The sequence below is a fragment of the Salvia hispanica genome, chromosome 4, assembly GCF_029641045.1.
Source record: "Salvia hispanica isolate PSC_SH4W2 chromosome 4, Shi_PSC_v1, whole genome shotgun sequence".
Classification (NCBI taxonomy): Eukaryota; Viridiplantae; Streptophyta; class Magnoliopsida; order Lamiales; family Lamiaceae; genus Salvia; species Salvia hispanica.
Window position 1 is genome coordinate 46,408,296 of NC_142695.1, and position 25,539 is coordinate 46,433,834.

The window sequence follows — 25,539 nt, forward strand, 5'->3', positions numbered from 1 at the left end:
AAAACAATGTAATCACCCCTCATTTAAAACGTTAGTATAATAAGAGGTCATTATTGTAATTGCCTTTTGTTGTGCTGACTGCTGAGCGCATGCTTGTCACGAGGATCCAATTTTCCTTACAAGTTGAGCTCCAGCGTATGTCAAGATGCTATAACGTAAAATAACTTCAGCCTACTATCAATCGAACCAAAACTAGACATACAAGTAAAAACATTCACCATGAAAATGAAGGTGGTGTTTTTATCATAATACCGTCACAAATATCCACTGATATATACCGTGAACTGAGAGTTCAAACGCAACACATCAAAGTCAATACAGTACCAAACATGTCTGTTAGCAGTCGCACGCACATGTATCAGTTTTTGTAATATTAGACAACTCAGATATGCATTGGGTTATAGTATAGTGTGGACTGAAACTTTGAGCACTCACAAAAGAGAACTCAGATAAAAAAAACGGTTCAGCCTCTTTGGCTTGTGTTGCAACCTCCTACAAAGAAGTAGGGATGTCATTGGCTGCATCACTTGCCAACTGTTCCAACAGCAAAAGGTGACCTGTGTGTGTCCCAGTACATCCTTCTGTATAAGAGATCATTTATAGTATTTCATAACCTCTTGTTGATATGCTATATAACCAGCTCTACCAGAAGAGCAGCCTTGGAGGAACCGTGAACAAAGAGGTTGACAGAAGAATTGAGTGAACTTTTTCCTGTTAATTCTTCGTCGCCCGAGCTGCCAGCTTCTTGCAACCAGAACATCTGAATTTCACACAAACAAAATGCTTTATTGTTTTTTCTATGGAAACATCATGTCATTCAGGTTTTTCTAAGACGAATGGATCCTCTCAACTTCACATGCATTTGTCTGACCAGTAAGCAATTGATACAGCCGCTATAGGTAATAAGGCAAAAAGTAGCCAATTTTTACAATGCAACCACATATTCCAACCTTTCTCCGGCAAATGCGAGTGACATGAGTATATATATAATTAAATTATGCAACTCAGCATTTCAAAAAATGATAAGTCAAAGAACTCCATGCCATTAGAAAACTAGGCACACTACCAAGCTGGGAAGAATATCAAAACTAATGCTGATGGACAAGTGAAGCAGATGCCAAAGAAATTTGAGATGGAAATCTTGATGTAGATGAAGATAACAGTAAATCGCGCTCCATGACATGTTTCTGAACTTATATTGCTTGTTACAAAGAACTTATTACACAATATACTTAAAAAGTAAGACATATATGTATGGTAATGCAGAGTATATCAGTCTAATCAATATTGAAATAACTTTGTTAGTTATATAATATAGTAACAAACTCAAGGTTGCTTATTGCAATTGTTTACCTAGGATAAACACTATTAACAATGTTTTGCTTCACCAATGGATCCTTCTCTAATTAATACTGCATTTGACTAACACAGAGTACCAAAAATAGCTACAATTGTTTCCAGAAGGCAAGAAAAATTACCAAGTTTTATAAGCCATAAAAACCATGTGATAATGTATAAAATTGCAAAGAAAATGTAATAAGGTTTTGGGTGAGTGAAATGCAGATAGAGGCAGCACTACTAAATGGATAGTACGTTACGAGTAATCATGTTGTCTAATAATTTTCTATCCCATTCTTCGCCTTGCAGAAAAGGATAAGCAAAGACCGGGCACCATTTAACTCCGAGGATAAACAATCACATCTAGACATTCATTTCCTTAAGATTGCTTTATAATACATTTATGAAAAAAAAGTTTCAGGTGCGACCTCAAATATCAACACTCCAAGAAGGTTGTTTATATAAACTCCAACTACAAAATACAGGAAAACCGACATGATGTGGAAGTAGGTTGACTAAAACAAACCTTGGGTGCTGGATGCAACCGCTCTTCTTCTATTACTTGTGTTCCTTATGTTAGAGTACCAACTTGAACCCCTCGGACAAGAAGTCATCCCTGAGAAATAAAAAGCAGTAAGCCAATATTTCAATAAATCAAGGCAAGAGATATGAATTTATGCCAAATTGTTTGTATAAGAAATTGCATCTAAATTTCTTAGAAGAATACTAATAATTGTACAAGAAACCATGTGATGTTACATTAAAAAACAAAAATAAAAAAAGGCACTGCTATTCATTGGTTGCAAGTGACCCGCCGAGAGGCGAGAATACTATTCAAAGTTGACTTGACATTACAAGTAAACGCAAGTCAATATTAATTCCTATATAATCAGACAGCCAACATATATATACATATACACAGATTCCAACATAATCAGCTAGCTAATTACATTACCTTGTACTTCTGATCTTCCCCTTCCTTTTCTCCTTCCGCTGCACCTTTTTCTTAACCTCAGCCACGCTATTATCAAGCTTAACAAGGCTCTCAACGCAAACTTCAGCATAAAACACAAACGGCAAACCTTCAACAACAACCTCCTCAGCTGTGTGGTTAGCTAAATCATACCAAAGAAGTCTTTTATCATCGCAATTCAACAAAACCTTGGCACCGTCCCTCGAATAAGTCAATGGCTTCACGATGTCATTCCGTTCTATCAACGGAGGGCTAATTGTGAGCAATTTCATCCAAGAATTTCTCACTCCATACTCCTTCATCACCCAAATCACAACCCTGTGCCTACTTGTGCAAACCACACAAAGACAACCATCAAGCACATCCAAACTAACATCAACACCTCGGATCCGGACCTCTGACGGTAACAATATCGGAGTATGCATCTCTGTCCTCAAATTAAAAGCCATTATCACCGCGGTGGCTTCAATCTCCTCCGGATCTTCCACCAGAGTATGCATAACGCCGTTAAGGTGCACGCGCCAATTCCCCCTCAGAAACGGCAGCGCATAAGGGAAATCCCCAATTCTCCGCCAAGATTTCGACCTTAGACTGAAGATCTTCGTCTCGGAAGCCATCCAGATATGCGTTATCTTATGCCTAAATTCCGCAACCCTAACAACCTTGTAATCATCGCTCTCGGAATCGTATCCGAATCCATACGCAACCTTACCGTACGATTCAAACGGAGCTTGCATCTCAGTCGAGCAATTGGGCAAAGTCATGTATTCTCGCGAGAAAGTGTTCCACAGAACAAGCGGATCGCTCATCACAAGCACTATTCCGTTGCAGGAATTCGAGATCCCATCGACGCTTTTGTAATAGAACGGCGGCTTGATGACATGAGCCTTGTCGAGCGCCTCCAAATCGACGCTGTAAACGCCGAGGCCGCCGATTATCAGATTGCGGTGAGAGGTGGAAATCAGCGATTGGCGGAGATGCAGGTTGATGAAATTGTCACTGTCAATCAAATAACACCACGTTTTGGCGACGGCGCGGAACCGCTTGAGCGATTTCACCGGCAGGCGGCGGAGGATATCCTCGATGAGCTCGAACGGCAGATTCGGCATTCCTATCACTCTGAGGTTTGAGCTATCCTTTCACAAGTCAGAACCGTTTCATACGGTTTGATTTTCTTCTTTAAATAAAAATATAATATAAAAATTGATGGAACTTTCGAGAGCGTGAGGCGTGAAACAGTCACATGAGCTACGTGATTGTGAGTTCTTCAATAAGTGTGTTCTTTTTTAATTGTAGTTGGCTTGATTTTGAAGAATTCGAAAAAGAAAAAAGAAAAAAGAAAAAACAGGTGGGGTGGTTGGTGATAAAAAATGACTAGTCGGAGATGGAAACCGGCGGCGGAGAGGCGGTGGTAAATCTCTAGGTGTCGATAGCTGATGCGATGTGGCGTCTCATTTGAGAGCTGTCTATCGTCTCATTTTCTTTATCTTTTTTATTGCACGAATTTATCTTCTTTTTCACTTTTTTTTAATTACTTTAGAGAACTTGCCAAGCACTTTCTCAGACTCATCCCATAATTGATTCGATTACTATTTTATTTTACAGTATTTATTTTAAGGCATCCATAACGCGTTATACTATATTGAGTGCTTGGAGAATGGAGTTTTAATATTCATGGTCCCCAATCCTTATTACACAAATATAGCACTATTTTTTAACATTTATAGGACTACTACTTTTTTCATCTTTTCTTATGCATTTCAGTAATTCAAGCACTATTTTTTAACATTTATACTACTTTTTTTCATCTTTTTGTTTTTGCATTTCTGTAATTCAAATTACTAGTATTTGAGGTATATTACACTAGTCTTTTTGAACATTGTACTTTTTTTTCATCTGTTTTTTTTTCATTTCATTCAAGGACTGAAATAAGTGATATTTATGCATTCGCTCTTTTATTTAGGTTTGGTACTACTCTCTGTCTCTCTTCTCTATCTTTCTACCTCTCTATATCTATATAAGCATAAAAATAAAATCTTCAGCTGTCATTCAAACTCTAAAAAATTAACTGTCTTCACATTAAAATGATAAACTACAGATTAGGGAGATTTTAGAAGGAACAGCATGCACCTAACTGGTGGTGGCGGGAGGTGAGCTGACTGAGGCCGTGAGGGGCTAACTTCAACGGCGGCTCCAATCACATGAGAGCGCTCGTCATTGCCTTTATTTTATTTTTAAACTAAGTTGAATTGTACTATTTTTTTAGATATCTCAATTAAATTGAATTATTTTTTTTATCAAAAAAATAAAATATTTAATTACTTTATTTATTTATTATTTTATTTTATTTTAGTTTTATATTCCCTCCATCCGCCATTAGGAGTCTCATTTCTTAGCGGCACGTATTTTAAGAAATATTAATAAAAGTGGATAGAAAAAAATTAGTGGAACAGGGATTCCACTTGTATATATTAGTTTTAAATGAAATGTGAGTGGAACGAGTTAGTGGAAAGTGAGACCTATTACCATTTATGGTAAAAGTGAACCGAGACTCCTATTTGCGGACGGACTAAAATGGAAAAACGAGACTCCTATTCGTGGACGGAGGGAGTATATTTTATTCAATATAATTTCTTAATATTCATATTTGAAAGTTTTGCCTATATTTAGTTGGGACGGAGAGAGTATAATGTAAGTGCGACAAGTATTGACAAACGGACCAAAAAGGAAACAAGTAATGCACACGAAGGGAGTACTTTTTTAAAAAAAAAGCAAAATTATGTAAATACATACTCCCTCCGTCCCACTCAAGATGACCACATTATTGAGTGACACGAGATTTTAGGAAGTGTTGTTAGGTGGAATAAAGTAGAAAGGAAAAATGTAGTTGAATATTTTAATTAGGAGAGAGGGGAGAGGAGGTTATTTCCAAAATTGAAAAATGGTCATCTTGATGGGACAAACAAAAATGAAAAGGTGGTGATCTTGAATGGGACGGGGGAGTACTCACTATTCTTCACTTTTTTATTTCATTACTCATTCACTATCTACATCATTTAAATTCATTTAGCGAGCAACGGTCAATATATCCAATCTACTGGGCCAACCGATCGGCTTGCATATCTGATGCACTTTTTATTAGCAATATAAATATCTGGAAGTATACAGAGTAGGAATAGTATAGCTAAAGGTCAGTACCAGATATCGATCACCGGGAAAACAATCACAGACTGGCTACCCTTTACTTAAATTCAATTACTATATGGAGAACCAAAAGATTTTGAGAATTTTTTAAAACAGAAAACAATTGAAAGAAATAAACAACTAATTGCAAATAAATCACGGATAGAGATAAGAGAATTCCAGGGATGTGCGTTCACAGTTATAGTTATACAAATTCCAACTACAATACACTAGCACAGTTAATACTTTGATAGGACAAGTCACCTAACTTATGCTCATGCGATGCAAACGTTGATTACTAATATGTAACTTCTAAAAGCTCCTAAGACACTTGAAAAGTCCTCACTCTCAATTAACAGTACCGTTTTAATGGAAGCTAACTGTAGTGTCTACTAAGTGGATCTAACTCGTCAACCTCCTCTCACAATTATGTAGCAAGTTATATTAATCATGCATATTGTGTCACACAATTATAAAGCATCAAGAATTACTTAGGGAATAAACAAAGTAAAAAAAAACGGATATTAAGTAGAAAATGAATTGTATAATCAAAGTCGTTACTAACACATCCCTAGAATCATATGAATTTAGTTACACATGATGTAATAGTCTAAAGACATAGATTGAGAGGAAAACAATTGGCACAATGAAACACTCTAACTTTTAATCTCTAGAAAATATGTTGCAAAAAGAGGATTGTTTTGATGAAGCTTGAGGGCCTATTTATATGGGAGAAATTGCCACTCATCCTAGAAGGAAAAGGTCTGCAAAATATGGTAAATTTTAGAGAGAAATCTAGGGCAAATCTGCTTCGCAGCTATTTCGTGGCGGGCCGCCGCACCTTGGCCGGCGGTCGCCAGACAGTGGTCCGAACTCTCTGACTCTTGAGCGGCGGTCGCCACACCTTTCCCGGCGGTCGCCGGGCGTGTCTTCGTTTCATGCATGGATTTTCCAAAACGGACCGCTACAGATTGATGGTCGCTGGAAGCGTTGCGGCGGTTGCCACCTGAAGCTCCAGATTTCCAATTTCGCGTTTTAACTCTCTTTTTAGGCTCAAATATGCACATTTCTCATAAAAACACGTCAAAATACCAAAATAGATAAAATATGCAAATAATGGACATGTAATGCAACTTTGACATTAAAAATGAACCAAATAATGGACTTAAAACAGTGCAAAATCCGAGTGTATCAATATCAGTTCTACTTGAATTGAGGACTCCCTATATCCCTTGCTAAGTGATTCATATTCCTTTTCTGAGACGTCCCAAATTAAATGAGTCATTTCCTTTTTCAGCATTCTTTCTTGTATTTTTTTCGTCTCTATTTTCATATATCTTACTTTATTCTCTCAACTTAACTAACAAAACCTTATTTTTATTCATGCCAAAAAGTAATACTCCCCCATCCGTTAATAGGAGTCACATTTCTTTCCGACACAAATTTTAAGAAATGTTAAGAAAAGTAGGTGAAAGAAAGTTAGTGGAATACGAGTCTCACCTGTATATGTTAGTTTTAAATGATACGTGAGTTGAATGAGTTAGTGGAATGTGAGGTCTCTTTACCATTTATAGTAATAATGAACCGGAGCTCCTATTCATGGACGGACCAAAATGAAAAAACGAAACTCTTATTTGCAGACGGAGGGAGTACATTACTTAGTGAAGGATGGAGGGAGTACTAATTTGGTACGGGTTAATCGAATTTTAAATACTCCATCCGTCCGTGAAATGTTGTTCGCTTTACTTTTTTTTTATTTTTGGTAAATTGACATCACTTTTCACTAACTCACGGCACTAATAAAACTATTACTAATATATAAATATTGGTTGTACTTCCACCAACTTTTTTTTTTTTACTTTTCTTTACATTTCTTAAAACTCGTATCGAATAAAACATGGACCACATCTTATCAACAGAAAGATTCCTGCTACTAGAAATTTTCTATTACAATCCTCTAAATTTAATAAGCAATTTGATAAACATCCTAGCATTTAATGTTCTCCCTCTGTCCCACTAGAAATGAAACGTTTTACTTTTTGGGTTGTCCCATTAGAAATGAAACGTTTCTTAAAATAGAAATAACTTTATCTCTACTTTTTCTCTCTCTCTTACTTTATTCTCTTTTCTTTAACTCACAAAATAACACTACATAAAATCATGTGCCGAAAAGCAAACGTTTCATATTTATTGAGACGGATGGAGTATTTACCAATAATTCCAAACACAGTACAAGGATGCTTACTACACAGCAGTACATTTCAGTCCTGTCATTTCTATTTTCTACACACAAATGACAAATCAAACGTCATTTCATTTTTCTACATGAAAATCAAAGAACATTAAATGTGAGTTTAATTTTTATTAACGCGTGCATTCTCAAACGAACACTAAATGTGATTACTTTCTATATAGTACACTGTACTCCTATATACGGAGAGTATTTATTAAAGTGGGCATCTCATACGAATTTGATAAAAATAAAAAAATAAATAAAGTATTAGGCATTTGTTGTTGAGGTTCTTTTATCCTAAAAAATGTAGATACATTCTCTGAAAATCCGGCATCCATCTATTCCTTTTCTCCGAATCGCAACATCTAAATGACACAAAAGGGCAAGAAGCCATCCACTTTTATTCGTTCACATATTTGTATGCTTATGCTTATTGTTGATGGAATTTACCGGTTTCAGGTTCAGCCGACGATTTCTTGGCCACAGCAGTGGAAGCTGCTAAGCAAGCTGCCGAGGTGCCAAACTTTACTGCTCTTATATTCCACATCAATGTACTTGTTCTCTAAATGGAATTTGATTTTTGTTTTTAAGATTATTCGATCTGGATTTTATGGGGCGAAACAGGTGGAGAACAAAGGAGAGGTACAATTAATTTTGCTTTCCAATTGTTTTGATCTTGTGATGAATGTGGGGAAAAGCATATGGCTTGAATGTTTCATTCAACTCATATTAAATTTCTCTACAATTTTTCAGACTTTTTAAATCGGGGATGGGGATAGATATTGGTAACTTAATTACTCGCCGCCCTGATTTATTGCTTCTGTACTTCTCCACTCAGACTACCATGGCAATGCTTCTGTCCTATGATACTTCTTGTGTGTCAGTGCAATAAACTGTATATTGGCCAAAAATGCTAGTAATGGGATAGAAGGAACAAAATGCCAATAATCTTGAGGTTCTATTTTGCTTCAGATGAATTCTTAGCTGATAGATACTCTCCACTGTTGCTTCTACGCAGGTGGATTTGGTGACAGAGACGGATAAGAAATGTGAAGAGCTCATATCCACTTTTCTCAAAAAACAATACCCTGACCATATGGTTGGATCTTTATGCATTTTCCTACTTGCAGTGGCATTTCTCTTGTTGGACGCCTCTCCATGCAGTGTCTTATGTCTGATATTGATCTTTGTTAAACTTAGTTCATTGGCGAAGAAACTGTTGCTGCTGGTGGCAATATGGAATTGACTAATGAACCAACTTGGATTGTTGATCCCATTGATGGAACTTTTAATTTTGTTCATGGGTTAGTATGTTACTTTCTTGTTCCTCTGTAGTAATTTTAATAAAGTTTTATTACAAATACCAAGCTCATAAGCTCCAAATCGAATGTGTTGCAGGTATCCATTTGTGTGTGTATCTATTGGATTGACAATTGGAAAGATTGCAACAGTTGGTGTTGTCTATAATCCAATTATGGATGAGGTAGGATGGGGATCTACTACTTTCAAGTATTATTCAACGTGTTTTATTTTCTGATACCTTTGCTTTCTCATGTCCAATATGAAATCCACTTAATTGATTTGTGAGTTCCCTGCAAATTTAAGGAAATATAGCTCAACAAACTTAACCTATACACAAGCTCCTTTGTTTTGATCAAATGATTTTATATTCTTGTCTATCTTTACATAATTAACTAATTGATGATCATGAATGTACGTATGATTAGCCAATGGAGAATTTATGTAATTTTTGGTTTTCTGCTGTAATTTCAGTGTGTGCTTCATAACAAATTGAAAGTTTGATGTCCAATTTTAAGCAGAATTTTTGTGTTTGAGAAGTAGATAATAAATCTTGGTTTCAAACATAGCTTTTTACAGCAGTTCGCGGCAAAGGTGCTTTTCTCAATGGGAAACCCATTAGAGGTGAGTGCTTCTTCATTTATATGTGTTATTGCCTGTTCATGCTATGGCTTGCCTGATCCCTGCTGCAAAATTTGTGATGTGCAGTATCATCTCAAGACGAGCTTGTGAAATCCCTTCTTGCTGCAGAGGTAATATGCTAATTGATGGAGAGGAATATGTATTTGATTATTTAGTGAAATATGAACCTACATCAAGGACATATTCACCTAATCTGTAATCTTGAAGTTTCAATTGTTAGAAAATATGTGTTGTATCCTTTTATCTGCAGTGAGGTAATCCATCTTTTGCCTAAACCGAAATAACAGGTCATCGCATCACATGAGAAATCCGTCGTGGATGCCTCTACTAATCAGATCAATAGCTTACTCTTCAAGGTGGCTCATTTGCATTCATTTCAATGATTTAACCATTTCTTGCATTTACATGTGGGTGGTTATAGATGATAGTATGCATTGCCACTTGGTCAGGTTCGGTCACTTCGGATGAGTGGCTCTTGTGCTTTAGATCTTTGTGGGATTGCGTGTGGGAGGCTTGATCTATTCTACTTAGTTGGGTTTGGAGGCCCCTGGTAAGATTTTAAGGTTTTTTGTTGCGATATTGTCAAATAAATTACTGAATCGGTTCATCTCTCCAGGGATGTGGCTGCTGGTGCTGTTATCGTAAGCGAGGCTGGAGGACTTGTCTTTGATCCGTATGTAACAACTCATCCACTTCCTTGAGAAATAGCTAATATTGTTATGTGAGGGAAAGGTCCATATAGAAAGAACTATTGAAACAAAGCAGGACCATATAACAAGCACATATCAATGTAGTTTCTACCTCTTAAAAAACAAGAAAATAAAGTGAAAATCATGGAATATGCAGCGGTAAAGAAGGCTACTTGGTATCGACACTTCTATCACCCTTACATACATAAATGCAACATCAACTTAAGTTGAGCAGTAGAATGGTTAGTCTTTAAATTTAATGTTGCAATTGTAAAAAAGAAGAAAGTTTATTGGATTTTTAGCTAGGTTAGGGCAATGCGAACTTTATGGAGTATAATCGTTTTATGCATCTTGAACTCATATACATATATTCTTTCCAGTTCGGGTAAGGATTTCGACATCACAGCTCAACGAGTAGCAGCTTCGAATCCTCTTCTGAAGGACGCATTTGTCGGGGCACTGCAGCTGTCGGAATGAAGGAACCCTTTGAGAGCAAACACTGATATATTTGACAAGTTAGTTATGTTTCTCTACAACATTTGCAATGTGTCCTTTGTTGACTATAGGGCGTGTTTGGTTTCTTAGACGTGAATTGACAATAAAAGATAGGGATCCTGATTGTGAATTGCCTATCTTATGGATAGTGTTTCTCGACCTCATGTTTGGTTTGATGGTTTATTATCATGAATTGGGTTATCCGCTGTTTGGTTCGTGCTATACCTTTCTCCCTTAAAATATTAGTACCTATCATTCTCACGCACACCTCACACAAACTTGTTTAAAAGGGATTGAGATATGAACTCAATCCCTTTTGATGAAACATAGAGAAGAATATAAAATATACTACTCCATTATATAGCAATCAATCAATAGAGTATAAGTAGAGAATTAATAGTTGCATTATCGGCCGGACATGAGATGAACTAAGCCTTGATTCTCATAGAAGGAGCCAATGTCCCAATCCTCAGTGGACGAAGATAATGTCATCAGTGCCACCACAATAGATCTCATGCTTGGCCGTAGCTGCGGATTCTCATGTGTGCAAGCCTTAGCAAGATGTGCTACCTTGGAGACGGAGTCCATAGAATAGTCATCTCCGAGTCTTGGATCAACTAACTTTTGCAGTGCTTGTGTTTGATCGGGATCGTTGAAGGCCTCTTCAAACAGAGCAACAAGGCCTCTTGATTCAGCAACCACTTCATTTGTCCTCACAATTGCTTCCTTTGCAGATATTAGCTCGAAAAGAACTACCCCAAAGGCATACACATCTACCTTGGGAGAAACATCTCCATATTGCGCGTACCTGCACGCCATGTGGATTAATACACAAGAAATAAACTCTATATACAAAATTATTCAAACGAGGAGAATGGAGAGGTTGGCAGATTACTCTGGTGGCATGTAGCCGAAAGTTCCAACAAGACGCGTTTGCAGAGAAGCACTCCCCACCTCAGTCAGTTTGGTCAGACCAAAATCAGCAACCTAATAGTAATAAGCAACACATCTTAGATATTTAAGAGAGCCCTGATTCTATATTAATGTAGTACTTCTATTTGTTTTCTTTCCGACCTTGGCACGAAAGTGGGTGTCAATGAGGATGTTAGCACATTTGATATCACGATGAATGTAGACCGGAACTGTGTGTTCATGAATGTATTCAAGCCCTCTTGCTGAATCTAGGGCAATTTGCACCCTCGTCGACCAACCCAATGCCTCCTTAACTACATATAATCAAACATATGTAAGAGCATGCCAACACCTAAATGATACTACTATAGTATGATGTTTGCAAACTGCAGCATATAATACCTTTGCCGCGTAAATGCTGACTTAGGTTACCGTTGTCAATGTACTCGTAAACTAGAAACAGAGACCCTTCGACACAGTAGCCTATCAAACGCACCTGCATTCGCAAAATGACTAGTATCTTTTCAGTATTGTTGCGAATCTGTAACATTAACAAGAGAGAGTTGTGTTAATGTTTATAAATTACCAAGTTTACGTGATGAACATGGGTTAAGACTTTGAGTTCGGCTAGGAATTCCTTGGATGCTTGCATGTCCATCTTCTTGATCGCGGCTTTCTGCATTTATCAGTTCACACTAAGTTACATTACATGCGAAAAACTAGTCATGACATGTTTCGAAAATGATTATACGTACCTCGCCTCTTAGCTCTGCATAATAAACAGCTCCAAATCCACCTTGTCCAATTTTATTAGACAAACTGAAATCATCTGTGGCCAAAGCTAGCTCTTCATACGTGAACTCCACTGACTTATCGACCGTGATTCCCTTCAGCTTCGGAGACATACTATCAGCAGCAACTCTACCAGATTCCGGGTCCGCCCCAACACCTAAAATTGGTCAAATATTCAATATGCATTCAGAAAAAAAATTGAAATGCAAAGGTTTTTACTGTACCATTGATGGTCTGAGTGTGGAGAATCAATGATTCTTTGGTGGGCTTTCGCCTTGCGTAGAAGACAAAAAAGAAACACAGTGCCAAAGAGGCTGCTCCGAGTGCTGCTGCAATGGATATGCCGGCAATGGCTCCACTGGAGATGCCTGCACGCTAGCCGGTTAGAATAATGATAAGGTTTGGAGTTTGGAATAAGAAGACCAACCGTTTGAACTGCACCAACAAAACCACAAGGGGGATTAGCATAAATAATAGTGAAGCTGAAACTGAAAAAATAAGATATACTAGCATCCATATCCTGTACCTTGACTTGAATGGGGGATACGTTCCATTTTCATCTGCAATAAATTAATGCACTTTATCAGATCCACATCCTCATAAAGCTAACTTCACAAATAGTTGGATACGTGGATATGATTATGGTCTCTAGCTCAATTATAACAAGGATAATTGGATATATTGACATTAATTTGTTGAACATGTTTAATCTTGGATTTGGGGTCGTCAACAAAAGGGAACCTATATACTTTGCTATTCATTAATTACATGTGCAACCTCTTGTCATTATTCTTCAATTAAAACAAAAATTAGAAATAATGGTGGAAACCTTTATTTAAATCATGAGTTGAGGAGTGTGACCGGGTCTGATGTATATTTGGTGCATTTTTTAAAATTATTTGTCTTGATGCGACCAAGATTGTAATATACTATTATGAACTGCTCATCCCTCACTAGTCACAAGACTACAAATTTATCATAATATATTCTTGCTTACATTCGCTGGATGCTCCAACAACACAAATTAAACAAAATTGGATTAACAAAGTACACACATTAAATTTATCTTTCACGAATAGGTGCTCTGGATTTCAAAATAAATTAAGGTATCGATAAAACCAACTTTATACTGATAGCTAAAGCTACGATAAAACACAGTTAAGTTAGAATTAATATAAACCAAATATACATAGCCCTCTTGATTTTAATTTTCAATTTGATCAACAATTTATCAATGAAAAATCAAATACAAACTGAAAGTAACGTGATCATACTACATTTAGTTCCTTATCATCCGCCCATATTTCATACTCACCATAAATTGCTTAAAAATTCTAACTACTAATATAAGTAATAAGACGTTAGGCTAGTTAGTGTATACATAACATATGAAATGATAATCCAAAAGTAAGAGTTATATTAGTAATTATTACCAACATCTTCTGAAATAAACTTGATGTACTAAAAATTCGCCAAGCACTTACATTTATAATGCCATTTACGAAAACAATAACCACAAAATTACAAATAAGGCAAGAATTAAACCTCACTAACCTTTAGCGGGCAAGAAAACGGTCCCTGACCCGGCCTCGAAATTCGAAACCGGGTTGAACTCTTTTAGCAACTCGGGTGGGACCCCAGTATCTGCGGCCAATGACACCAGGGTCTCCCCAGGGAGGAGGGGGTACGTGGCAAACAACCCGTACGCCCTACTCACCTTGGGGTCCCCACAAGAGCAGTTGACCGTCACATTGATGGGGACCGAGTCGGGCACTTGGGTCGGATCATACACATTGACCCGCTGGATCCAATAGTCGGTTGTAAGGTTCGCAAAGGCGAACTTCGCGACCCTACTATAAGTGTCATCCTTTTGAGTGATGTAAGCAAACGTGTGCCCTAAGAAATCCCCGTTGAGGCATTCGCACGTGAAGGGCACGTTGATGCGGGTCCCGGTCCGGATGCTATCAGGGCTCGGTACATGCGGGTTGTACCGGAGAATGTCTGGGAATTTTTGGTTGAAGATATTGGCAATGTAGGTGAGATTCGAACCTTGCCAGACGTAGTAGGACGCGATGGCGAGATCGCATCCCTTCTTACATTTGGCTTCGGCGTCCAAGCATGTGAGGAGAAGGGTAGAGAGGAAGATTGCTATTGGGATAAGTTTGGTTTCTTTTTTGGGAAATATGTTCATGTTTTGGAGAGGTTGGAAGAGGAGGAACAAAATGAATTATGAATGATGATGAGAAGATTCCATGTTGTTGAGGCAAAAATGCTGTATTGTCATTTCATTAAAAAAATTTATGAGTTGTAATTTGTTTATTAGGGATAGTTTATATAGTATATGTGCCATGTGTAGACATTATCAATGTCTACTATCTCTAAAGGGACGTGGATATATGATGTTTTTATTTGTTTGGTTTGTCGTTTTCATTAGTTGAATAATGGTTTATTAGTAAACAGGCATAAACTAGAATTCCAAATTGGTAGTGTATTGTCTGTTTTGAGTGTAATTATGGGATTTTATATTGTTGCCGGACAGTTTTTGTAAATAATAAAATAATCCTTGAAAGCTATGGCATTACAATGGAAATTTTATAAATTAATGGATGTATAAAAAAAAAAATCCTTGAAAGCGATACAATGGAAATTTATGTTTATTGTTACACTTGAAACACTATTTATCTGTAATACTATATTACACAACAAAATATTCCGTCCATCCACGATTAGAAATTTAGAAGCCCTGGTTAGTTCTGTACAAGAAATACACAAGAAAATGGATAGAAAAAGATAGTAATATATACATCAAGAAATAGTAATATGAAATTCTTAATTAAAAAAAGGACCGAAAGGCAAACCAAAACTCCTAATCATATGGCTGTATATAGGGTCCTATTTTAATGCTTTTAGCACCCTAATCCAAAATCAAGACTAAATCTCCATGCTTGGATTTTAAAATGAGTGAATGAGATTAAAGCTCACAAAATCTCAATAAATAGTAGACAAAATATCAACAAAAGGGTAATATCGTCATTATGTTATTATATGATAATTTTCGTGAGTGTTTTTTTATATCAACATTGTATATTACAAATATCAACACAAGGACAAGAAAATATCAACACATTTTTATTGAGATTGGACATGCATAATATTGAGATTTTGCCTACAATATATTGAGATTTTTTGTTGCATTTGTTGAAAATAGCTGCTTATCAACATGTACGAAAATTGAAATATAATTTATCAAATTTCATCACCCGAACATCGTCGGAACATATGCAATTGAGATCTCGTTGGAATCCTTATTAAATTATCTTTAATTTGATATATTTTTTGCGAAAAAATAATTTAAATTAAGAGAGTTACGTAAATTTAAAGATTTGAGATGATTTTGAGAAGAGAGAAAGTAGTTAGTTATAATTACTACATATAGGATTTGACATTAATACCCTTCTAATTTAATTAATAATTAAAATATATTACACTTGACATTATATTAACCACAAGATCTTCTAATCTAATGGTTGAAAATTGGTCTCAATTTGGGATTAGTAATTAGTTAGCAATTGATTACATCCCGCTGTATATATTTTATTCCTGAGTTACAACTCTCACACGCAACCAAAGTGATTGTGAATGTCGTAAGAATTCAACAATCTTTTATTTTACTCCACTAAATAACGTTTGACACGCTTTCATATAGTTCAAAGTTTTGTTTAAAAATATATACGATTTCCTTCACAGAAAATAGGAGGGGGATCCTCTCTAAGTCCACAAGTTTCAAATATAATATGGAATTTGTAGTAAAAAAAAAACACATTTTTAAGATAAAATAAACAAATATACAACAATTTTTCTAGCACGATTTTACAAGTTTTACTTTATACTCTCCAATTCAGAAACACTTAAAAGAGTCAAATCAATTCATGAACTCCAAATTCCGAACCAAACAAATGAGTACTTACTTCCGAGATCCGGTTATATGAGTACATAATTAGAATTAAATTAGTAGTAATTTCTGGTAGAACTATACTTTAATCAAATAATACTATTAACAATACTTGCTGGACCTTGTTTACCATAGAGGGGACAACACAACATTGTTCTAACCGAGTCTTGCCGATTATCTCGCAAACATTTGACTCTTCAGAAAGTTAGCATTTGGCGTCCAAATAAGAAACATACAAACCAATTATATGCATCACTGCTTACAATTTTGCATATACAAATATGTTACAGAATTAAAAAAAGATCCAAATTTGTTAAATACAAGCCTGCAGGGAAGCCTCGGATAAAGCAGCTTCATTTATTTAATCCTACTTGTTTGGAGTAAACTATACAGATGCAGGCCATGGCTTCTTATAAGCAAAAGATGAATAATTCTTACATAAACATCGGTATATATACCTTCATATTGCGGAAAAATGCTTACTATTGGAGGAGATGCTGAGGCCTTCACCAACCTTCTAATCTTTGATCTCTTCTTGGTGATCCTCTTGACGTGGCTGAAATATGAACCAACCTTCGTTTCAGCATGAGCCTTAGCTTTTATGTGCTTATGAACAGTTTCATTCGGATGGGAACAATCGAGAGATGAAAAAAATCTTGACATCAACAGTTTACCTCAAGGTAGGATCTGACTTCATCAGAAGCTCCAATTTCCCCATCACCAAAATATGACTGAGCATTTTCCTCGATATGCTCCACCCTGCATAAAGTGCAGTTAATAGTAGGAACTAAATGTCAATTTTCATAACCATGAATGGCTACAAAGTAGCATTAATGTGCAGAATTAGGCTATCAGCAGATTTTGTCGGGTGAAATGCAAATACAAGTCTACGAGAAATCAAGATCAGTGATAGGATTATAAAATTCAGAAGTGAGTCTTACTCATAAATGTAGTTAACCATTATGCCCGCACTTTGCTTTATGCCCTTTTCGGATAGATCTGCCATCCAATTAATCCTTCCAACCATCTGTATCAACATTATGAGCTGCTGATTAGAATGAAGTTCTCCAACATTAATTCTACTACTATATTTATTGATTTACATATACTTCATACTATTTCTTTTCCTTCCCTTCTTTATCTTTTTCAATATAAGTTCATAGTAAAGAGTAAATATGGGATGTAAGATGTTTCAGAAAAACAGAAGAAAAGAAAGCACCACAAGTGGCAAAAAAGAGGTGCTATTATGGAGATATAAAATGCATAACCAACCGCTCCATTTTGCAAGTGAAAATTTCCAACAGAATCCAGAGCCTTTCCTCTCTTCTTCTCTTGAAGAAGATACCTTCAGTCAAGCATAAATGAGAATAAGACACTACAGCAACACAATAGAAAACGACCCTGTTGCATTCATGCATGTCATCATGATATTACTCAATATGACTCAAAACTAAATTAAAAGCTAAACTATGAAGCCCTTCAAAAAAAAAAAGAAAAGCTAAGCTCAGAATCTATCAACTTTAGCATCCAATAACCCTAAATAACAGAACTAAGATCATTATTAAAAACACTTAGGAAAAATTATAATAGTGATGATAAACTTTGAAATCAAGAATTGCTTTTGAATAAACTAACTTATTTAAATTGTATATTCTGAAATGAAATCAACTCAGCTCCCAAAGAGCATAAGGTTGTAGAAATAAGTCAGAAGTAGAAATTAAAGTTCAAATGTATTTCAGAAATAGAAAGTGTCCATAGAAACTATAATACTATAAATGAAATGATTTGCAGTGTTATATCATTAACCAGGATCAAGAATACAATGTTAGAACAAAAATCAAGACTATTAGGCTTAATGAGTATGAAGCTATGAAATATTTCATCTATCATGAAATACAAAATCTTCATTAATGTCATAAGAAATGGAATAAAACAACACAGTAGCCTCTTCAGCTCATGAAACGCACCTGGCACAGAGCCTCATAAGAGGAATTCTCAGCACAGATGCCAACTTTTCTGAATTAATCCATTTTTCACTTGATGACAACAAGTTCCGCAATACCTCCATCCCATTTTTTCCCATGTTAAGTTCTCTAAAGATAAGAAACGGAATAAAAGATGATATCTTAGTAAAGCTGATGATAGATAAGGTATAAATAGAGAATGAGAGATTAATTCATCATGGAGAGTGCATTACAGTTCCTTAAGGTGGAGTGAAGAGAAAATAGTTGTTATTATACCTTTAAGCAATGACTTAAGGGGCAATTAAATGTATACAAAACTTAGCACTAATAGAAAAAGTCATGTAAAAGTGCGATCAACATTAACCTGCCTGCACATAAAAAGTTAAAAACTGACCCACAAGACGTCGCAAATATTATGCAGATTCTATAATGATTCGTTGCAAGTGCAGTGAATCTAGTCAGATTATGTAGTAGATTTAGTGGTATAATTCTTTTTAAGCATGTAAAAACTAAAAAGAGATTTGGTGTTTGGAAATTCTTCACTCGAAGAGAGGAATGCTCTTCACTGTCAATGTTGCAGCACTCGAAAAGACCCACTAAGATTTATTGTTATCAAAGATCTAATAATGCACATTTCCGTAAAGCTTCACAGATAAGCTTACTCGGTAGCCTCTAGGAGTGCACTTTCTTCTTCAGGTGTTAGCAAGTTCTCACTGAAAGTTGAATCAGATATTTCAGTGGGTGCCAGTTTTGACAAAAGCCACTGCATGTAACCTGGTATAGGACTAAGTGTTGCAAATGTCTGCAGGAGATAAATTCTGCAACTTAATATCACAAGAATCTCACACATCAAGAAAAAGGATCATCATGCACTATACAGCTAATTTCACAACAAACCTGACACAGTAAGAAAGAACCAACAGGGGAGCTCATTAAACTGGCCAATACATTGTGTTGTGTGTAGCACAAACGATCAAGCTTAGACATTTACTTGCCCATACTACCCTATTTGAGCTAATATGAGGTGTGTTGTTATGTCTTAATTTAACCATGGCATGCTACCTGGTCGATAACTGTTTATAGATGTAGAATGAAGTTCCTTTCAAACAGTTTCTCAAGAAAATTTCCGGAAAGGTCCTGTTGGATTTGCATTTCTAGAATGGGTACTGCATTGAATTTTCCCTAGGTCCTAATCAGTACAACTGGATAAACTAGCCCAGCCTAATTCATACTGTATATGGTATATTCCTAGTGGACGTCATGTTTTTTTGCTGCAACAGAGCATAATGTAAATATTCCCATATAATTACTTATTTAGATATTTTCTCCCAAACAAGTGTTAAGAAATGAAGGGGCACATCATTAGCATAGGAATATAAGGGGAGAGATTGACTTGAGCCTAGGTTTTAACTTCCCATTTGAGGAAGTTAGATAAAAGCGGTACCTGTCAAAATCGTAAGGTATCTAAAAGCACAAACTTACTGAAATTGTTGGCATGTCTCTTCTAACGACATCAATCACACGTTTTATAAGAAACTTTCCCAGGTTGATTCCAGATAAACCTGGCTGCAAATCACAGCAGTAAATTCATAATAGAAACGTTTACAAATCATGACAAACCTAAGAATGATTTTTCAAACTATTTATGAGACAATGGTACTAAATCATGTTAAGTTCACTCTTGATTCTTGAAAGACTATTCAAGTGAAACATGACATGGGCGCGCAAATAGTTGGTTGATGATAAAAGGAAAGTATTATTGCTTTCTAGTGAAAGCATAAATTCTTTCAGAATTCTATCTACAGCTCAAAGAATTTTATAGAGAATCATCTAGTCCAGTGAAGAGGAAGGTTGAAGAAAAATATATTTTTGAAAATTTGCAAAATATTTTTGGAAGAAATTATGACATTCATATCACCTGAGTAGAAGAGATGGAGTAAAAAAGTGCACATGTTGCCTCACATTCAGGTATTGGAGGATCATCCCATAGAACTTCCTGCAGAAATATTGTTATCAGTGAATCATAGCTTCAAATCCGTACTACAGTATAGGGCAGAAAAATGTTCACCTGTATTGTTTGAGCCACGTGCTTCATGAGTGCAACTTCAATAAAAATTAATGGTTCGCCTGTAGACAGATGTATTATTAGCCACAACAGGCTGGCGATATTCGGTTTACAAGAAATAATAACTCTAAAGTCTAAATATACACAACCGCAACTTCTGTAAGTGCATATGGACTCAAGTTAGGTTTTAAACTATAATGTTGTCATAATTTGTTACAACTTTTTATTTTTATTTTAAGTAGGAGGAAAGGAGAGGAGGATTGAACTGAGACCTCTCCTTTTCATATAAGAGAGATCCACAGCTTGGGTGTGGTGAAGGCCGAAGAGACCATACTTTGTAGCAACTTTATATGTAGCATACTAATGAAATCTAATTGCGAAGGTATCTAATAAGTTTATACTTCCTATTAGATTCTGAAAGAATTACTATGACCAGTAGTTATTAAATAAAATTACAAATTTATGACTGTCACAATATTGTCCTTCAATTAATTACTTACAAAGGATATAATCATATCAAATTTTGTATGCACTATCATACATAAAAAACAGGACAAGATTATACAAAGCTATTATTACTCCTGTATTAAGTACTTATGAGTTATAATATGGACATCTCATGAAATCCTTATACTTATAATTCTAACTCAAACACTTACTAATCCCAAAATAAATCAATAAGATAATTAAAAAGAATATTATTAAGAATTTTATTTTACTGTAACTAAAATCAAATTATTAAAAGTCTCTATAATTATTGTCTTTTATAAGATGTTGAGAGGGATTTAAAATGCCAATTTTGCAAAATCTGAGTGAACTCATTCCGCCACCTTCAAAATAATTTATTATCTACTGTGAGCATTATGAAAATAGCCCTATCTATCAAGTCAGAATTTTAATGCACGAGCATAAGAAAGAAAGTTAACCTGGAATCGCTGGGTGTAAGTACCCAAAACAGCGGCGTCCCATGCCCAGTCTTCGCTTCAGATCTAAAAGATTACTGATTGGATGTACTGCCTACAAATGACCAGACAGGAGTCCCATATTTTAATAGAATACAGGTGGGAGAAGTCAATGGAGATTTTAGCCACTTACATGTAACCTACCTCATGTGCTACAATCTTTTCCAACAGAGATGCTGAATCATCCCAAGTTATGTGATGAAGCTGAAGATTTGCAGGACTGAGCCATGTAATAAGCTTCTCTTTCAAGTAAGAGTCCAGTGCTCTCAGCACGGCAGTATTCTCCTCCCTTGAAAAATTAATAAAATATGTGCTCTTTTAGGAGTCCATAAGCAATTAATTCGAACTTTTTCTTTATCATCTAATCACTCAATATAAAATAATCGTAGTAAATATGTTTTATCAATCTAATAATTCACAAAAACTGAAAATACCCCTTTAAGGATGAATACTTATAATATCATGCTCCTTTTATTTCACTATTGCCCAACGAGAGTCAACTTCCATCCATGAAGTTTTCTCCTAGATCTAAAATGAAAGAGATGGAGAAATGTGGAAGTGTAAATTTGGTGCATAACCTTACGCGAGAAAAGATAGTATGTCGGCCCTCATAATTGATAAGAATCTTAGTCCTCCAGGGTGTGTGTTCAGCCGTTCAAAAAGAACTTCGTACATTGGCTTGAGTGATTCCCTCAAATTCCGCTCGATCCTGTAGAAAGCAGAGAATGATCCCTCGCCTTCATGTGCATTTTCCAGCGGCTTATCACCTAAAAGATTCTAAAGGTTAAAAAGACTAGAACAATCGCAAAGAACAACTGGAACAAGCAATAGTAATCTTACTGCTTGGAAGTTCAAGCCCAAGATATTGTTTCATCAAATCACGAACTTGCTTCCGATTAAGATCATATTCTCTAGCAAGTGTCAACAATAATGCCCGACGGTTCTCATTGGGAAGGCCATAGTAACCCTGCATTCCTATTGTGAAATCAGTACCAAAAGATGCTTAACAATAACTTGCTGGCATGTGCAAAACTTTAACCCACCTCAGAAAAATCATCTAGCGCAACATCTAGAATCTCTGTCTTGTTCATTGACATAGCAGCATGCATCGATTGTTGCACTCTCACAACATCTCTACAACATTCACTTCAAGAGTTAATGCCACTATATGTAATACAAATCACATGTTTACTCTATATTAGAAAGGATCGTATATAAAAATTGCAGTAAATTACTAATGGAGCAGTGGAGAGAATATATGCAAACATCTAGTAGCTGATGTCTGCAGGAAAAAGCTCAATGATGGTAGTACACCTATTGATTGTTCCAGTACATATGTATTTGAAACATGGTAACTTGTGAATAATTTCCTAGGAATTCCATTCAAAACAGATATAACTTGACCTGAAAGGAAATTTCTTAATAACATCTTCTTGATATTGTTTACGTATGAGAGCTACCCATTCCAAACTACCTGCAGTACTATATACAGTGTTCACTCTTAAAATGTTACAGAAATTTAACGTAAGTATCAACGAGTTTTAGGTAGGAACTATGCTAAAAGCCATAAAATCAATTTTTTTTTTGTAAGGGAAACGAGCCAGACAACACAAGGAATAAAATACTCCGTATGACTTAGTTCATTACCATGCCATTCATCGATTTTACCCCGAGCTCGTCATCAACACCAAATTATTATGTAATGAATCTAGCCTAAGTTACTTATACATATCAAGTCCTATCTGATTCACAAAATAACCTCACAACAGCATAATGTAGGGAAGTCTTTAGGCCCATTCCTTCTTGTCCTTGAGCTTCAATAATTCATGAAAATTTACTTGTTAATACTTCAATCTACTCACTTGAGCTACACTGATAAACGAACCTCCGCTTTGTAAATTTTCCTCAAAATCACACATTTAAATAAGGAAAAAACTTGTGTTCACCCGGAATCACATCCACATCCATCTCAATGAGGGTTCAGCAATCCCTAATCAGGATTTATTAATTCCTAGTTAGAAAATATTATCACAATTAAATACTCCTATTAATTATGGCAAATGCACTTTAAAAACCGCAAATATATATAAAATGCATCGGCGTATACATAGCAAAAACAAGCATGCTTTCTCTGTGTGGCCGATTTCTTATACAAATCAAATCACTCGAAAAAAAAAACACTATAATCACATACGTGTGGAGAGTGGCTGAGGCATCCTGAGAAGTAGAAACTTTGCCGTTCCTAACGCCATCGATTGGCGGGAATTGCATTTGATTTATTCTGTTCTGCTCATTCACACAAACAAACTAAATCAAACAATTACCAGATCAAATTGTTAAAAAATTAGGCATAATTGGGGCAGTAGATTGAGGTGAAAGCAACACGACTTACGGTGGTGGGGGAAAGTGGGCGCATTCTAGCACGCATAAAAATGGAGAGAGCCTTCCTGTTGTTGTTCATATGCGTATTTGTTTAGTCAGAAAGTGGGCGCCCTCTAATTTTCTGAATTGTTCTTCCTGGCGGCCATTGAATTGTTTATTACGAATTCTTTAAACTGAAATCTCGTTGGTGCGGCTTTGACAATGGCGCGCCACCCGCCTCCGACACCGACGCAGTTTTGGGCCTTTTGGCCAAACTAATTTGGAGGCCCAATATTCCGTGATTTTCTCATATCAAAGGCCCAAATTAGTTGTAAAAAAAAAAAAATTAATATGAAACGAGGCATTCGAAAATATGAAGAAGAAAGGATTGAAAATTGGAAACCAGAGATTTTTGTGTTGATGAGAATTGAAAATTCGTTTTGGTGGATCCAAAACAGTTAAAATAGCGGAAGTGTGTAAATAAGGCAATTTTAGAGGTATACGCGTTTTGGAATTAAACGGTTAAAGTGTAGGTTGTAGAACTCCACTTTCCATATGAAACTCAGTGACAAATTAATAAGCTTCTCCATAAATAAGGAAACAAATACTACTTATGTATGGATCAACATCATCACAAACAAACAACTCTTACAAATCACACAACAACATTCATTTTTTCCAAGAGCAGATTTAGTCTACAGTATGGCGTGCATTTATGGGTTCAACCCCATCATCGTTCCAAACTTTCATCATCCAATTCCATTGATCGCAATTCCGATTCGACCGTTGATTAAAGAGTACGATACATGCCCTGAAAGTTTGAACGGCTTCAAGTATAAGCTGACGGCCCAGATTGTTCTCAACGAAGGAGAGGAGTTGATTTCGCTCGCTCATCTCTGCGACGCGCTACACAGCATCTGGCAGCCGTCTCTCACTTGGCGAGTTATCCCCGTGGGCGGCCAAGGCTACTGCTACTCCCTGCAATTCTCGAGCTATAAAGACTTAATGAAGGTAGCTTCTGCACCGGCGTACGCTTTGCGATGCGGCTGGATTAGGATCGTGCACGATCAACCCATGGATGTCAACACCACGCGCCCCACCGCCACTTTGGTTCGTTGGCGTCGCCCTCCGCCCTCGTGGCTCAAGGTCAACACTGACGGGTCATCGTTTGGATCGTCATCGTCGTGTGGGGGTATTTTTCGAGACCACGGAGGGAAGGCCATATGCAGTTTCTCCATACAATTAGGAGAAAGGACTGCATTCGAGGCCGAACTTGCTGCGTGCATCAATGCAGTCAATATAGCGAGTGATAGAGGGTGGAAGAGATTGTGGCTGGAATCCGACTGCACGCGACTCGTTGATTTACTATATTCTCAATCTACGGACGTACCTAACAAGTATGAGGGGTCGTGGATGCGAGTGTTGGATCGTTTGCAACACATGGAGTTTCGCGTTACACACATCTATCGGGAAGGGAATAGAGTTGCCGACGCGCTTGCAAGTCCGAACGTCCAGACGGAGCTCGTATCGGAGTTACTGTATCAAGACACAATTGGTTGTGTCAATCTTAGATTGCGGTAGTTAGTTCCCCAAATCAACTCCAACTCCAACATTTGTCGGGGTTCTTGTAAATCAATCATATATAGAAATTTTTTCACAATCACTACTAAACTTTGTCT

General features: G+C 36.3%; 4 protein-coding genes across 9 annotated transcripts; 1 reads left to right on the forward strand and 3 right to left on the reverse strand.

The window, feature by feature from the left end:
- Window positions 1–220: 220 nt before the first annotated feature.
- On the reverse strand, window positions 221–4,008 carry LOC125194126 (F-box protein CPR1-like). The gene is made up of 3 exons (XM_048092175.2): window positions 2,294–4,008; window positions 1,865–1,954; window positions 221–760 (listed from the first exon to the last, which is right to left on the reverse strand). Exons 1-2 carry the CDS (start codon window positions 3,418–3,420, stop codon window positions 1,915–1,917), a joined length of 1,167 nt encoding a protein of 388 aa, XP_047948132.1. The 5' UTR covers window positions 3,421–4,008; the 3' UTR covers window positions 221–760; window positions 1,865–1,914.
- Window positions 4,009–7,954: 3,946 nt separating this feature from the next.
- Window positions 7,955–11,053, forward strand: LOC125193985 (inositol monophosphatase 3-like). Of its 3 annotated transcripts, none has more exons than XM_089057528.1 (12): window positions 7,955–8,109; window positions 8,187–8,242; window positions 8,352–8,369; window positions 8,746–8,826; window positions 8,928–9,031; window positions 9,126–9,210; window positions 9,596–9,650; window positions 9,735–9,778; window positions 9,956–10,024; window positions 10,118–10,218; window positions 10,285–10,341; window positions 10,738–11,053. In XM_089057528.1, the coding sequence occupies exons 1-12, from the start codon at window positions 8,097–8,099 to the stop codon at window positions 10,832–10,834; spliced, it is 780 nt and encodes a 259-aa protein (XP_088913654.1). In that variant the 5' UTR covers window positions 7,955–8,096; the 3' UTR covers window positions 10,835–11,053. The 3 variants fall into 3 exon arrangements, with proteins under 3 accessions (XP_088913654.1, XP_088913655.1, XP_047947922.1); XM_048091965.2 differs by having other exon boundaries at window positions 7,956–8,109; window positions 8,319–8,369; XM_089057529.1 differs by lacking the exon at window positions 8,352–8,369.
- A 138-nt stretch (window positions 11,054–11,191) lies between these two features.
- LOC125193982 (chitin elicitor receptor kinase 1-like) lies at window positions 11,192–14,763 on the reverse strand. Its single transcript, XM_089057530.1, has 9 exons — window positions 14,111–14,763; window positions 13,084–13,116; window positions 12,781–12,930; window positions 12,520–12,713; window positions 12,351–12,440; window positions 12,167–12,260; window positions 11,927–12,078; window positions 11,748–11,839; window positions 11,192–11,660 (listed from the first exon to the last, which is right to left on the reverse strand). The coding sequence occupies exons 1-9, from the start codon at window positions 14,745–14,747 to the stop codon at window positions 11,258–11,260; spliced, it is 1,845 nt and encodes a 614-aa protein (XP_088913656.1). The 5' UTR covers window positions 14,748–14,763; the 3' UTR covers window positions 11,192–11,257.
- Window positions 14,764–16,732: 1,969 nt separating this feature from the next.
- LOC125193983 (uncharacterized) lies at window positions 16,733–24,180 on the reverse strand. 4 transcript variants are annotated; one of them, XR_007171669.2, is made up of 16 exons: window positions 23,892–24,180; window positions 23,694–23,806; window positions 22,543–22,633; window positions 22,340–22,466; window positions 22,083–22,266; window positions 21,644–21,788; window positions 21,464–21,554; window positions 20,541–20,599; window positions 20,391–20,468; window positions 19,955–20,038; window positions 19,135–19,274; window positions 18,476–18,601; window positions 17,781–17,909; window positions 17,450–17,535; window positions 17,183–17,267; window positions 16,733–17,064 (listed from the first exon to the last, which is right to left on the reverse strand). XR_007171669.2 is itself a non-coding variant. In XM_048091961.2 (16 exons), exons 1-16 carry the CDS (start codon window positions 23,958–23,960, stop codon window positions 17,026–17,028), a joined length of 1,590 nt encoding a protein of 529 aa, XP_047947918.1. In that variant the 5' UTR covers window positions 23,961–24,169; the 3' UTR covers window positions 16,733–17,025. The 4 variants fall into 4 exon arrangements, 3 of the variants coding, with proteins under 3 accessions (XP_047947918.1, XP_047947919.1, XP_047947921.1); XM_048091961.2 differs by having other exon boundaries at window positions 17,781–17,853; window positions 23,892–24,169; XM_048091962.2 differs by having other exon boundaries at window positions 17,781–17,853; window positions 23,694–23,785; window positions 23,892–24,166.
- Between the last annotated feature and the right edge of the window lie 1,359 nt (window positions 24,181–25,539).

Bases quoted from the DNA above. Each gene is read 5' to 3' on its own strand.
- LOC125194126 (XM_048092175.2), bottom strand. From the start codon at position 3,420: ATGCCGAATCTGCCGTTCGAGCTCATCGAGGATATCCTCCGCCGCCTG. The intron at 1,955-2,293 runs GTAATGTAATTA...TTTATTTCTCAG, and splicing joins GGGAAGATCAGAAGTACAAG to GGATGACTTCTTGTCCGAGG.
- LOC125193985 (XM_048091965.2), top strand. The intron at 8,370-8,745 runs GTACAATTAATT...GCTTCTACGCAG, and splicing joins AGGTGGAGAACAAAGGAGAG to GTGGATTTGGTGACAGAGAC. The intron at 9,779-9,955 runs GTAATATGCTAA...CCGAAATAACAG, and splicing joins AATCCCTTCTTGCTGCAGAG to GTCATCGCATCACATGAGAA.
- LOC125193982 (XM_089057530.1), bottom strand. From the start codon at position 14,747: ATGAACATATTTCCCAAAAAAGAAACCAAACTTATCCCAATAGCAATC. The intron at 11,840-11,926 runs GTCGGAAAGAAA...TATTACTATTAG, and splicing joins ACACCCACTTTCGTGCCAAG to GTTGCTGATTTTGGTCTGAC. The intron at 11,661-11,747 runs GTAATCTGCCAA...CATGGCGTGCAG, and splicing joins TTCGGCTACATGCCACCAGA to GTACGCGCAATATGGAGATG.
- LOC125193983 (XM_048091961.2), bottom strand. From the start codon at position 23,960: ATGAACAACAACAGGAAGGCTCTCTCCATTTTTATGCGTGCTAGAATG. The intron at 22,467-22,542 runs GTGGGTTAAAGT...ATAGGAATGCAG, and splicing joins CGCTAGATGATTTTTCTGAG to GGTTACTATGGCCTTCCCAA. The intron at 17,536-17,780 runs GTTGGTTATGCA...ATGTTGATACAG, and splicing joins TTCACTTGCAAAATGGAGCG to ATGGTTGGAAGGATTAATTG.